General features: G+C 42.1%; 1 protein-coding gene across 4 annotated transcripts in view; it reads left to right on the plus strand.

Moving 5' to 3' along the window:
• The window catches only part of LOC126351409 (uncharacterized), an 84887-nt gene that overhangs the window by 19393 nt on the left and 50247 nt on the right, over positions 1-15247 (plus strand). For 2 of the 4 annotated variants that reach the window (XM_050002601.1, XM_050002603.1), the window contains exon 2: positions 13752-13893. The exons of the other annotated variants lie outside the window; for them this stretch is intronic. In XM_050002601.1, coding sequence (XP_049858558.1) covers positions 13881-13893 — 13 coding nt within the window. In that variant the 5' untranslated portion in view covers positions 13752-13880. The remainder of the gene's footprint in view (positions 1-13751; positions 13894-15247) is intronic. 4 annotated transcript variants of the gene reach the window in all.

Genomic DNA, 15247 nt, shown 5'->3' on the forward strand with positions numbered 1-15247 from the left:
AAGTCATTGTCAGTAACAAGAATCAATTAGGAAAATCACTGGACAGTTTCCTCCTAAGTTTACAAAATAAGTAATTGCTTTCCAATTTAATGACACTGTTTCTAAAGAGGATAAAAGAGCGAACCACTTTTTCCAAATGGCACTTCATTTAGTAAAAGTCTCCATCCATTAATTCTACAAAATTTTTCAGGCAATGTTTCTTACAGTAGAGTGGGAAAAGTTGAGCGTACATTTTCAATTTTACAGTCTTTATGTCACAATATAAAAAACTTGGCTTGTCTCAGGCAGTTATGCACTATTTGTGTGTGACTATTTCTCTTAATCAGATCTGGTAACACAACTTTCACATTTTTAAATATGGCCCTGCTCAGAGGATAGTTCATGCTTGAATGAGAACTTGATTTGTGTTTTAAGAGATAATATTCGAAGCGTCGCCTGACTAATACGTTTTGTGAAGTAAAATTTAGCTTGGTCAATAAGGCTGTTTGTCCCAGCCAATACTTATACAGAGTGCTTCTAATTAAATTTATAGCTTCAAAATGCTATAAAAAATACCTGCTACTAAGAATGACGTTAAATTTGAACAGAATGTTGTCGAATAATGGGGAAACGTTATGGAAACAGAAACAAATTAACAAAACATTTTCCACTAGATGGTGCTGTAAGCATCATAACGTAAATGGGTTTCGCTACTAATAACAGATGAGTCGCAATACGGCGGCTATGGTGTGCGTATCACATTAAACAAACTGTACTGTGCAGCATGACTGCACAAGTTTGGCATTCAACTATTGCTGCACCTTTAGTTAGGTAAGCCCATCCACCACGGCAGGGTAGTACAACATTGGATAAGGAAACTCGGTATTTAATTTCCCTGAGGCTGAAAACCAAATAAAAAGCAACAATGACATCGGTTTTTAATTGTCGTGAAGCCAAAAACTGCATAAAAAGCAACACTGAAATCGATTTTTAACTGTCGTGAGACTAGTGTAACATATCCAGTATGCTGTCCATTGTTTCCTGCCACAAGACGAAATCGAGATACAGCATGTTCTTCAACAGATCAGAGCGTCTCAGGGTCTCGTTTAGAATGCGTAGCGCACCGTTTGTCTTTAGTTGAACTACACTCCTGGAAATTGAAATAAGAACACCGTGAATTCATTGTCCCAGGAAGGGGAAACTTTATTGACACATTCCTGGGGTCACACTGACAGATCACACTGACAGAACCACAGGCACATAGACACAGGCAACAGAGCATGCACAATGTCGGCACTAGTACAGTGTATATCCATCTTTCGCAGCAATGCAGGCTGCCATTCTCCCATGGAGACGATCGTAGAGATGCTGGATGTAGTCCTGTGGAACGGCTTGCCATGCCATTTCCACCTGCCGCCTCAGTTGGACCAGCGTTCGTGCTGGACGTGCAGACCGCGTGAGACGACGTTTCATCCAGTCCCAAACATGCTCAATGGGGGACAGATCCGGAGATCTTGCTGGCCAGGGTAGTTGACTTACACCTTCTAGAGCTCGTTGGGTGGCACGGGATACATGCGGACGTACATTGTCCTGTTGGAACAGCAAGTTCCCTTGCCGGTCTAGGAATGGTAGAACGATGGGTTCGATGACGGTTTGGATGTACCGTGCACTATTCAGTGTCCCCTCAACGATCACCAGAGGTTTACGGCCAGTGTAGGAGATCGCTCCCCACACCATGATGCCGGGTGTTAGCCCTGTGTGCCTCGGTAGTATGCAGTCCTGATTGTGGCGCTCCCCTGCACGGCGCCAAACACGCATACGACCATCATTGACACCAAGGCGGAAGCGACTCTCATCGCTGAAGACGACACGTCTCCATTCGTCCCTCCATTCACGCCTGTCGCGACACCACTGGAGCCGGGCTGCACGATGTTGGGGCGTGAGCGGAAGACGGCCTAATGGTGTGCGGGACCGTAGCCCAGCTTCATGGAGACGGTTGCGAATGGTCCTCGCCGATACCCCAGGAGCAACAGTGTCCCTAATTTGCTGGGAAGTGGCGGTGCGGTCCCCTACGGCACTGCGTAGGATCCTACGGTCTTGGCGTGCATCCGTGCGTCGCTGCTGTCCGGTCCCAGGTCGACGGGCACGTGCACCTTCCGCCGACCACTGGCGACAACATCGATGTACTGTGGAGACCTCGCGCCCCACGTGTTGAGAAATTCGGCGGTACGTCCACCCGGCCTCCCGCATGCCCACTATACGCCCTCGCTCAAAGTCCGTCAACTGCACATACGGTTCACGTCCACGCTGTCGCGGCATGCTACCAGTGTTAAAGACTGCGATGCCACGGAAAACTGGCTGACACTGGCGGCGGCGGTGCACAAATGCTGTGCAGCTAGCGCCATTCTACGGCCAACACCGCGGTTCCTAGTGTGTCCGCTGTGCCGTGCGTGTGATCATTGCTTGGACAGCCCTCTCGCAGTGTCCGGAGCAAGTATGGTGGGTCTGACACACCGGTGTCAATGTGTTCTTTTTTCCATTTCCAGGAGTGTATATTTGTAATCGGGACACAGAACATATCATCTTTCTGGTAATTCCACAGTCAGAAGTCAACAGGGACAAAGTTCAGGTGATATGGACGACCAGGCTGTAGGGAAATGACGGTTAATAATTCTGGTATTTTCATAATGCCTCTGCAGCAGCTACTTCGGTGGCTGTGCAATGTGCGGAAGAGCGCCATCTTTCATAAAAATAATCTTATCCACCCATCCACGCTATTGAAGTGTTGGAATGACATTGATGCACAAAAAACTCTCATAGCGTTTACCAGTGACGGTACAGGTAACAGGACCCTCATGACCCATCGCCTCGAAAAAATATGGCTCTACGATAAACGATGCAATATATCTGCACCACACAGTTACATTTACAGAGTGAAACGGTATCAGTTGAAGTGTGAGATGGTTTCCATTGCTCACATTCTGCAAAACTGTCTACTGACATGTCCTACGAGATGGGGATGGGCTTCGTCTGTTCAGGGAATGCTCCATATCCATTCGTTGTCCACTACCACGGGAGTAAGAAATTCTAGAGCAAACGCTTATCTTACTGGCAGGTCAGCATGAAGCAACTCTTTAACATGGTTAATCTTATACTGTAGCAATCAGAATATTTCATAGAATTTTGGGCACCGTGTTCACAAGCATGTCCAAAGTTCCAGGAAATTCCCCGCGCACTACGTGTTTGCATACCACGACTCTACGCTTCCTGCAATGCTGTGGCCACATTTTCTACTGAGGCTGGATCAGTTGTTTTCCTCCCTCTGTCACATTGCACTTCAAAAGATTCTTTTTTGCTAATTTTGTAATCATTTTCTCCAGACACTTGGCAGACATCGGACCAACTTCTTTCTTCATACTCTTGAGTGTCCAGGACTTCTGCAGAGCTACTGGTGCACAGTCAACATTCTTCTTAAAAGAGCTTCACCAGCAACACCCGATCCTATATTGAGTCAGCCGTTGCGAGTGACGCAGACGCACAACCTTGTACCTCGCGTCTATTGTGGATGTTCTGCTGTTTACAGCGCCATCTAGTGGTTAATTTTTTTTTCCACAGCATTTCGCCCTTCTTCAATAATAATTCCGTTAAAGTGTGACGTCATGATGAGCAGCGGTCTCTCTCTCTCTTTTCCACTCGGAGTTTAAGTTAATCAGCGTGCTCTTGGAGTCTTACTATTTACCGTCACAGCTTTTCGCGTACTTTTAGCTTCCCATTATCATTTACTATAACAAGATTTGGATTTTCCTTGCGTGATGACAAAGATGTCATGATGTCACGCGCACTTCGCTCAAACAACAACAAATTGCGAGTGGTTTTGAAGCGGTTTTTAGCAACTGTTTAGACGAAAGCAGTAGTAGTGCTCGTGCGTCTTCACCTCGAAAGTAGAACTGTCGGAGATTTCAACATGAAAATTAACATAGCCTAAATGGTTCTCTGACGGATGAGGTACTCGAGACCTTTCCCCATGATTTAAGATGATGATATGATGCCAACGAGTGCATCCAGTGACAGGAATAACTGCCAGATCGAAGACGAGCAAAGAAATATTGGATCCTACAATGCGACTTGTGTCAGGAATGAAGAAGACACCTGAGAGGAGACTCAGTCTGCACATTAATTGCATTGCTTTAGAATTAAAATGTTGGGACCACTCACACTGTGCGCAAGTATGTCCTGTGAAAAGAACAGTATTCTCTGTCCTCGTTTATCGTGGTTTACTTTCGCCAAAATACCACCAATTCACGAAAAAGAGCGAGTAAAATAAACAAATAAATATTAAAAGGCCAGTGCAGGCTACACTTGCCAAGATAGATGATGCCTGAAACTAATTTGGCTAGTAATCCTTTCAGATGTTACACGTTGGCTATCTGAACAGTGGAAACCTCTGAATCAATTCATCTTAGAGGGACGGCCATGTGCAATTATGTAAGAGAATGTCACTCTTGCATATACAGTATACATGGTGAATCACATAAAACATGCACCGCAGATACTGCGGAAATCGAAAGCACTATTGATATGCGGTTTTCACAGAATGGACTGGTACTCAGGGGCTGGTACTGTTAGCCAATAAACAGATTATAATAATACTTAGAACTTATTGATGTGCAAACATCCCCTTTTGTAAGTGGAAGAATGAACATTGATATTAACAGATTACAAGTAGGATTAATTATAATGTCATTTTTGTTTGTAGCAGAATCGTAGTGCGAATCGTTTATGAGATATCGTATTTTGAATAGTTTTCACACCGACACTTGCTTGTGCCATTCAACCTGCATAATTGCTAGATATGATCTCGGTATGTTTGCTTACAGTGTGCTTGTATGCTCCTTGAGTGCATTGCGAGTTGCTAGTGAGTTAGTGTGTGACAGTCCAAGCAGTTGATCGTGAGTGGACGATGGAATTTACCAAAGCAGAAAAACTCGACATGCTCGTGATGTATGGAGAGTGTAGGAAGAATGCGGATTGTTCTCGCACGTTGTATACGGAAAGATATCCTAATAGACATCAACCATCTCGACAATTATTTATCAACCTCTTCAACCAGCTACGTGTAACACCTAGACAAAATAACAGAAGGAAACAAGTGACGACAGAAGAGGAGGGGGGGGGGGGGATTTTTTCTTGCTGCTGTTGCAGTTGATCCGCACGTTCGGTCGCGCGCAGTCGCACGAAGAACGGGCGCGGGTCAGACATATTCTCCATTGATTTAGGTTCAATCCCTATCACATCTACGTCCACAAAGAGCTACATGGAAACGATTATGAGAGTCGTGTTAACTTTTGTAGGTGGGCATTAAGACAGGGTACTCCAGATGTATCATGTATCTTGTTTCGTGATGAAGCCATGTTTACCAATCGTGGCCAGGTAAACCACCGTAACATGCACTGCTGGTCTGTTGACAATCCCCGTTGGCTTGGTCAGGTGGAACATCAGCGTCCATGGAATGTAAACGTGTGGTGTGGGATAGGGAACTATCAGCTCATAGGCCCGTTTTTCGTAGACACAACGCTGAACGCTCTTAAGTATCGTAGCCCCTAACAGACCTTCTTCCACGAGCGCTGCTTGACATTCCTCTGCAGACTCGGAGAAACCTGTGGTATCAACATGATGGCTGTTCAGCTCGTAGTGCACGAAGTACTATAGCATATCTTCACGAACTGTTTCCAAATCGTTGGGTTGGACACAGTGGACGTGTACCTTGACAAGGCCATTCCCCGGATTTGGCGCCTGTAGTCTTCTTTCTGTGGGACCGAGCGAGGTGGCGCAGTGGTTAGCACACTGGACTCGCATTCGGGAGGACGACGGTTCAATCCCGTCTCCGGCCATCCTGATTTAGGTTTTCCGTGATTTCCCTAAATCGTTTCAGGCAAATGCCGGGATGGTTCCTTTGAAAGGGCACGGCCGATTTCCTTCCCAATCCTTCCCTAACCCGAGCTTGCGCTCCGTCTCTAATGACCTCGTTGTCGACGGGACGTTAAACACTAACCACTACCACCATCTTTCTGTGGGGAAAGCTGAAAGTCATTGCCTACGAGGGCATACCAACTACAGCCGATGATATACAACGGCGTATTAGTGCAGCCTGCTGGCACATCTCTGCTGGAATGCTGGCACGTGTTCGGCAGTCGTTCCATACCAGACTGGAAGTGTGTACTGGCGCTTCCAGTGGTCATTGTGAACACAACATGTGATGGTAAATTGTCTTGTTACTGATCAGAATCCACATAACCAGTGTATGCATTCGTTTTGTTTTTAAAGTGTGCTACCACAGGTATTGTACACGTGTTAGTGTGAGAACTTTTAAAAAACGATTCTTGTATACGATTCGCACTAAAATCATGCGACAAGCGCCACTGACGTTCTAATTTACCCTACTTTTAGTTACACTTTCTACGTCTTATTACAATCCCTTTATTGGGAAACAACATTCTATGAAAATCGCACATCAACAGCATTTTCCATTTGCACAATATTTTCGGTGCAATTTTTAGGTTATTCACTATGTATATATCTTTGTATGTTTGTTCAAAAATGTACAAATGTGTGTGAAATCTTATGGGACTTGACTGCTAAGGTCATCAGTCCCTAAGCTCACACACTACTTAACCTAAATCATCCTAAGGACAAACACACACACCCATGCCCGAGGGAGGATCGAAACTCCTCAGGGACCAGCCGCACAGTCCATGACTGCAGCGCCTTAGACCGCTCGGCTAATCCCTTGTTTGTTTGAAGAATCCTATTTCAATAATGAAAATTCATTGATATTGGCTAGGCATTTACATTTTATTCGTCTTTGGATCTGCTCATAAAACAAGTCCGAACGTTCTCAGCCAATAGTAGCATCATCAGATTCTTCTTAGCACATACAGTATGTAGCTCTTACACTTTATACATCCCTCTGTACGGCCATTGTCGATATTTTAGGCTCCTGTCAATGAGACAGGTGCTCAAGGGTATGGAATATTCACAGTTCAAACAATAAAAGCGAACATGAACGTCCCCTGACACTAAAAAACATGTATGCGATTATGGAGTATTATCGTAGTGGAACGACAGACAGAAAAGGTTATATTTCTGCAAGAAAACAGAGTTTTATAAGAAATTATTTTAAATGTGATTACCTACGATTACAAGAAAATGGAGAAATCGGTGATTGCGATGCTTGCTGACTTCAGTGAGGACTTTCATGCTGTTCCAATAAATCACGTCCGCTTTACCGACATTAATTCCTCTACATAATGTAATACAGATTCTCGATAGTTCAGTTATCTTTCTTTTCTAGGATAGTGAAGGTGGCGTATGTCAGTAAAGGGACCCGGCTTCCAAAGGCGGCGTGTGTTGCCCGCTCGTTCATCCTTTTTTTTGTAATCCGCTATTTCCCTAAATCGCTTCAAGCGAATGTTTGTATAGTTTCTTGGAGGAGGCAGCGGCGAGTTACCTGCCCCACATCTGCATTAACTTCGTTAAACTTATGATTTGTCACAGCTGTGTCTTCTGATTAAGTCACACTATCATACACATGAACTTCGCGACAGTGCATCACACTTCTTTGGAAGACACAAGAAAAGAAGTCTCATCAACGTTCACCAGCTTCATTTATCAGGCCATCCAAAGGTCACAACTTCTCAATAGGACCGCTATCTATCAAGAACATGAGACGCAATCAGAGGCAGTTGATATCAGGGGTGTCAAACAACACCAAGAGCACGTGTTTCAAAGTGAACTGCCAGCTGGTCTCCTCGTAGTGTGTGTCCCACTAATAATCATCTAGCGTTGGCTCCGTACAATGAAACACAAACCGAGCATCTCTGGGCGATGAATTAATGACATCATGTGTTCTTTTCTCCATGGGCCAGATTCATCATATGCAAACTGGGACTTTTGGATAGGTGTGGTTGGGAAATTGGACGCAGCCTATTCAAATGTAGTGATATTCACCCGAAGTGGTGCAAGTAATCATGTAGATCTGAATCTCAGTATTTGTTGTTGTAGTTGTGATCTTCAGTCCTGAGACTGGTTTGAAACAGCTCTCCATGCTACTCTATCCTGTGCTAGCTTCTTCATCTCCCAGTACTTACTGCAACTTACATCCTTCTGAATTGCTTAGTGTATTCATCTCTTGGTCTCCCTCTACGATTTTTACCCTCCACGCTGCCCTTCAATGCTAAATTTGTGATCCCTTGATGCCTCTGAACATGCCCTACCATCAGGTCCCTTCTTGACAAGTTGTGCCACAAACTCCTCCCCAATTCTATTCAATACCTCCTCATTAGTTACGTGATCTATCCATCTAATCTTCAGCATTCTTCTGTAGCACCACATTTCGAAAGCTTCTATTCTCTTCTTGTCCCAACTATTTATCGTCCATGTTTCACTTCCATACATGGCTACGCTCCATACAAATACTTTCAGAAATGACTTCCTGACACTTAAATCTATACCTCGATGTTAACAAATTTCTCTTCTTCAGAAACACTTTCCTTGCTATTGCCAGTCTACATTTTATATCCTCTCTACTTCGACCATCATCAGTTATTTTGCTCCCCAAATAGCAAAACTCCTTTACTACTTTAAGTGTCTCATTTTCTAATGTAATTCCTTCAGCATCACCCGATTTAATTAGACTACATTCCATTATCCTCGTTTTGCTTTTGTTGATGTTCATCATATATCCTCCTTTCAAGACACTGTCCATTCCGTTCAACTGCTCTTCCAAGTCTTTTGCTGTCTCTGACAGAATTAAAATGTCATCGGCGAACCTCAAAGTTTTTATTTCTTCTCCATGGATTTTAATACCTACTCCGATTTTTTTTCCTTTATTTACTTGCTCAATATACAGGCTGAATAACATCGGGGATAGGCTACAACCCTGTCTCACTCCCTTCCCAACCACTTTTTCCCTTTCATGCCCCTCGACTCTTATAACTGATATCTAGTTTCTGTACAAATTGTAAATAGCCTTTCACTCCCTGTGTTTTACCCCTGCCATTTTTAGAATGTGAAAGAGAGTATTCCAGTCAACATTGTCAAAAGCTTTCTCTAAGTCTACAAATGCTAGAAACGCAGGTTTGCCTTTCTTTAATCTTTCTTCTAAGATAAGTCGTAGGGTCAGTATTGCCTCACGTGTTCCAACATTTCTACAGAATCCAAACTGATCTTCCCCGAGGTCGACTTCTACCAGTTTTTCCATTCGTCTGTAAAGAATTCTCGTTAGTATTTTGCAGCTGTGACTTATTAAACTCATAGTTCGGTAATTTTCACGTCTATCAACACTTGCTTTCTTTGGGATTGGAATTATTATATTCTTCTTGAAGTCTGAGGGTATTTCGCCTGTCTCATACATTTTGCTCACCAGATGGTAGAGTGTTGTCATGACTGGCTCTCCCAAAGCCGTCAGTAGTTCTAATGGAATGTTGTCTACTCCCGGGGCCTTGTTTCGACTCAAGTCTTTCAGAGCTCTGTCAAACTCTTCACTCAGTATCGTATCTCCCATTTCATCTTCATCTACATCCTCTTCCATTTCCATAATATTGTCCTCAAGTACATCGCCCTTGTATAGGCCCTCTATATACTCCTTCCACCTTTCTGCTTTCCCTTCTTTGCTTAGAACTGGTTTCCATCTGAGCTCTTGATATTCATACAAGTGGTTCTCTTTTCTCCAAAGGTCTCTTTAATTTTCCTGTAGGCAGTATCTGTCTTACCCCTAGTGAATAAGCCTCTACATCCTTACATTTGTCCTCCAGCCATCCCTGCTTAGCAGTTTTGCACTTCCTGTCGATCTCATTTTTGAGACGTTTTTATTCCTTTTTGCCTGCTTCGTTTACTGCATTATTATATTTTCTCGTTTCATCAATTAAATTCAATATTTCTTCCGTTACCCAAGGATTTCCACCAGCCCTCGTCTTTTTACCTACTTGATCGTCTGCTGCCTTCACTACTTCATCCCTCAAAGCTACCCATTCTTCTTCTACTGTATTTCTTTCCCCCATTCCTGTCAATTGTTCCCTTATGAACTCCCTGAAACTCTCTACAACCTCTAGTTTAGTCAGTTTATCCAGGTCCCATCTCCTTAAATTCCCACCTTTTTGCAGTTTCTTCAGTTTTAATCTACAGTTCATAACCAACAGATTGACCAGACGGATATTTGAGCCTTGCTTCTCCCCAATATGTGTCCATTGTTTTTAACTTCCGTGTCTTTTCGCTTGGTAGAAGATACACGTTTAGATTATTATACTCGGTTCCCGTAAAGAAATGAGATAGTTTAATTGGGCTTGAAGCGGAGGATTTTTGCGTCTACCGCGACCAATCACGTAACTCCATTTCGTTTGAGTCTCTATGACAGTGCCTCAGTGTAGCCATAGTTCTAGACGATTATGGGTTTCAGTCAACGTTCGCAACGTAATATTGCCAACAACAGCACTGTCAACTATCAGAGAACTTCTTTCACCCAACTGACCCTTTTCTGCGTTAATCTCCCGCTTTGCTACATATTTCAACATCGACGCTCTCATTTTAATTTCTGGCCACAATATTTGTACGTTTCGAAATACATACGTTTATCTTGACAGCAGCAGTCTCTTTCTATTGCTTATTCTGTGTCCAGCGACTTTGAGCGAAAGTAACTTCACTGATACAGTTACTGTGTTCGATATACGACTTGGATTATTTATACACTGCAGAAAAAATACAACATTCTCATTTTATTGACAAGGAAAATGACAGGTAGTTAATCATTATAGGAGAATATGATAACAAATTCAGACCATATGAAACACACGTGTTACGTTGAAGGGCGTCCAAATAGTCGTAGCCGTATACAGTGAACAACTGTACACTCTGGCGGCAGCTTAAGTGCCTATATTCACAAGCAAGCGATCGTAAATTTGTCGTATGGCATCCTGCGATAGATTGTCCGTAGCATCTTACGCATTTTATTGCAGTTCGGCAATGGTTCTTACAGGCCCTCGAGAACAAATACGTTCCCTTTACATGATGTATCATACATGTCCAATTGGCGAGAGATGTGGTGATCTTGCTGGCTAAGCAGTAGTTGTACACCGTGAAGAGCAGTTTGTGCCGCCGAAGTTTCCTCCTCCAGCGAGAAGACTCCCGGTGCTGTGCGTATATTATCTGTGAGTCACCTATTGAAACAATTCCCCGTGTAACGTAACAGAAAGATAGCCGATGGGCTAGCTGGTGACACGCTCTCTGTTCTGTCCGATGATGTAATAGACATCGAGTGTCCCGAAAAATTCTTTTTGATTATCTAGGTAAGATGTACAATCGTGGGAAAGAATACATAGTCGAATGCCTATCTGGTCCCGGCAGCTATCCGTTATACATCAATCAGTGAAACAAAATACTGTAAATTCTTGGTGTCTGTATTGTTAAGAACCTGAACAGAAAATCACGAGTATTAGATCTTCATCTGAGCTCTGCAGATTTTGCATTATAGATAATAGCAGGCAATGGAGATAAAAACTTTAAAAATGACTTAGCTTTTCTATTTTCACACGTTAATTTCTTATGGGACAATTCTTCAAGGAGAAAGAAAGTCTTTATTGTATAGAGGCGAGTAATGGGGGGGTATATACGGAGTACATTCCAGAAACTCTTTCCATTGTTGGGCTTACTGACAACAACCTCACATGTATTTCTTTATTGAGATTGTGTTCAACGATCATGCGCGGTTAGAAAATAGCAGCAATATTAATAAATGTAGTACTGGAACAAGAAGTGACTCACACAGAGTGAGGTTTTCTGTCATAAACCCATTGACCCCTTATGTAGTGAATTGAGAAATCTAATAGATAATGAAATAAACTTAACACACACACTTAAGTCATATCTGCTTGTAACTGCTTCTACTCCATAGAAGACTAGAAGACTTTTTAAATACGTAATACAACAACATGTTTCTATGCGTGATCGCGCGCGCGCGTCCGTGTGTGTGTGTGTGTGTGTGTGTGTGTGTGTGTGAGAGAGAGAGAGAGAGAGAGAGAGAGAGAGAGAGAGAGAGAGTTAAGTATATAAATTACCATAAGTAAAAAAATTAAATATAGCTTAAAATTAATCAGCTACGAAAGCTGTGAGCACGTTGTCATATTTTTCTTTTAGACAATAAGAAACAGTTATGTTGCATGGAACATACAAATAACTATTTATGAAACCGCTTGCATAGCTCAAGAAGAGTTTCTGCTTGGCTCATATTTTTCTGTAATTCTGGATTATTTTCAGATCCCAGAGGCGAATCCAGGGATCCTGCAACACTCCCAAAAACGACGTCTGTTTCTTCTTAATCTAAGAAAAAAAGAAAATTTTCTTGTGTTATAACAAATTAAAAAGGAATACCTTGGTTTACTCTGGACATTTTCGAGACAAAATGTCTATGAACTCAGCCCCCCCCCTCCCTTTCTCCCTGCACCAAAATCCTGGATTCGACTCTGTCAAATTCTCAATGCATTTCTTTTTTTACATTTTTTCGTCGTCTTCGACTGATTATATTATTTTTAGCGTAATTTTCTGTGATTTTAAGCATTTTTACTACACAGTTCTTCTTCCTTGACTTTCCTACATCATTTTTGTCCATAGACCATTTAATTATTGCTGTACATGTGGTATGATACTTCTGTGCGGGAGCCACAAGCAGTAAGAAACATATAGAGACAGAGCGCGGTAAGCAATAGGCCTTCTTGGATTACAAGTGATTGGTATTAAAATTTTACAACTACAGAGATTTGTAACTAATTCACTGGCTGGTGACTGGTGATTGTTGAGTTTGCCTTTGGAAAAGCCAAAAGTCAGTTTTACCATCCTGTAATTTTCACTGATGTTCATCACTTTTCATTACTTTCTCCGAGGCAAGGCAAAGCTTTATACTTTCAATTTTTCCAAATACGGGGGGCTTGGATATTAACTACCACTACTTAAGTTTTTCTTAATTACTGCAAGTTAAATGGAGTTCACAGCTTTATATTCATCAGTGACTTTGGATGATCGAGTCCAGTTTTATGCCTTTTAGCCTTAGATTCAGAACTACAGTTTCGGCGTCTGTTAGGTCGATCATACTAGCTTTTGGGGGATGCTTGAGATACAGAAGTGGTGCAGGCTCTGGAATGGACGATTTTTTCAGTCTGGTCGCACTATGTATTTATTTCATTGCAGTGTTGCAGAGGCATTTTTTGTACTCATATGTCACGAGTCCCTTTCTCTCGATAAATTACGAAACCCATACGAGGGACTTTTACATTCGATAAATACTTACAGCGAAAAGTTAGATCCTGTTCAGATTTTGTCATCTGTCTCTCATATTATATTTACAGTTTTACCGTTAAGTACTGTGGAACTTCCTGTTATAAACAGTGGTACTGTACATCTCTCTTTCTTAAAACATCTATTCAGTAGTGTGATTGAAATGTAGATCTTTTTGCTTCTTATTGATAATTATGTAACATCAAAAAATGAACTCACAATATTGCTCTCATTCTTCTACCTGGTTTTGTCACATATTTGTTTGCTTTCGCCAGTTTCTCGCCTTTGGAAGAACCAAAAGTCACGTTTTAGTACCCAGAAATTTTCAGTAGTGATTCATCACTTTTCATTACTTTCACGAAGGCAAACCATGAGTTAGCTTTTTTCATTTTCAGTTACACTTCCAATTTTTCCAAATACCTACTAACATAATTCGTTTTTCTGGTATACAGAGCTTCGAACTGAACAAGCGAACTGATACATCGGGAGGATCGTCCTTCACTGAAAGCTGCTTTGCCTTCCGGAACCGGGCGATTACTGAGACAGTTGATTAGCCAAGTTCGCAGCCATTATCTGCAAAGATGTCAAATAAGAGTAAGTGGTCATTAGGTAACTCTGCCAATAATAAAACGATAAACCGTATAAAAGAAAGCTTTGCTCTAAGCACATTCTTCAGTGACAAAAGGTTGAAATAGCGATTCTTCTATGTTCTCCGCTTCAGTAAGTCTCATTTTGGTTCTTCCAATGCGCTCTCTTTATGTATCTCTTTCGATTCCCACTTTTATATAATACTTTTCAGAGAGAAGTGCACAGGTGAAAAAGCTCAGATAAATTTGTTCAGCTCACTTGGACATTTCAGTAGGGCTGCAGGGCGAAACATATCAAATGATTTAAGGTGGGAGATAACTACCGTTCGCGATTTAATGTCATACCAATTGTAATAGGTAGCCGAAGTTGTTAACTTAGCAAAGGGAAGGAGGCAGCGATAAAATTTCTGATCACCAATTCAGGTGCTGACGTCTTACACATAATTCGAAACTTCTCTACAGTGTCTCATGGGGTAAGGTCACGTGACACCATTGATGGTGACCTGTTCGTCGGGATGGGGCGTTGAATTCGGCGATGTGCCGCCACCAAGTTTCCTCCCTCGCTTATCTCTCATCACCATCAACAGCAAAAACACTCACTGTAAGTTATAAAGACAATTCTCATAGGCACACTTAAAATTATACACACACACACTCTTTGCACAGGTAAGGAGCAACGTGCACGGAGTAAGAAATCTTTTCAGTTAGGCGGATACAGATCTTCCATCTTACAGTGCCCACCAATAAAGTTGGAACATTCAAACAGCTTTTAACGAGAAGAAAAAGAAACTTCCAATATAGCTACCGAATGAGCGGGCCACTTAGTCTTGCGGTATAGGCTAAAGCAGTATTGATGTCTTATTGGGATACATTACTTTCAGCTCGCTGACATTTGCCTGGATAAATTGTCGACTATATTCAGATATATAGTGCCAAGGTGTTTTTTAACCCCGCATAAAATAATGTTTTAACACCGTGTAAAATAATGTACCGCACACTGTAATTTTCGAGCAAACAATACAATATCGTTCAGAATTTCACGACTACGGTATGCTAAAGAGCTTTATATCCTCTTTCATCCCACTATGATTTCTGTCGTTCCTGCTGAAGCATAGGGTGTTCAACTGTTCACCTAAGATTTCCAGTTTGGTTTGGTTTTCGAGACATATTTGAACTCTTGTCGAGATTACCCCTCCCTCTCGTAATTTTTTTCAGTGTTTTTTTTTTCCATGTGTTTCTTGATCGGCTACTTCCTCGTAATTTCTGTATTCCAATTGGGTTTCCACTTTTCGACAGCACCATTTCGTTTCAGTTACAGTTTTTCACTAATCTACATTTTGGGCAGTCATTGTAATAGATTA

This window comes from Schistocerca gregaria, chromosome 1, assembly GCF_023897955.1.
Source record: "Schistocerca gregaria isolate iqSchGreg1 chromosome 1, iqSchGreg1.2, whole genome shotgun sequence".
In the NCBI taxonomy this organism is placed as follows: Eukaryota; Metazoa; Arthropoda; class Insecta; order Orthoptera; family Acrididae; genus Schistocerca; species Schistocerca gregaria.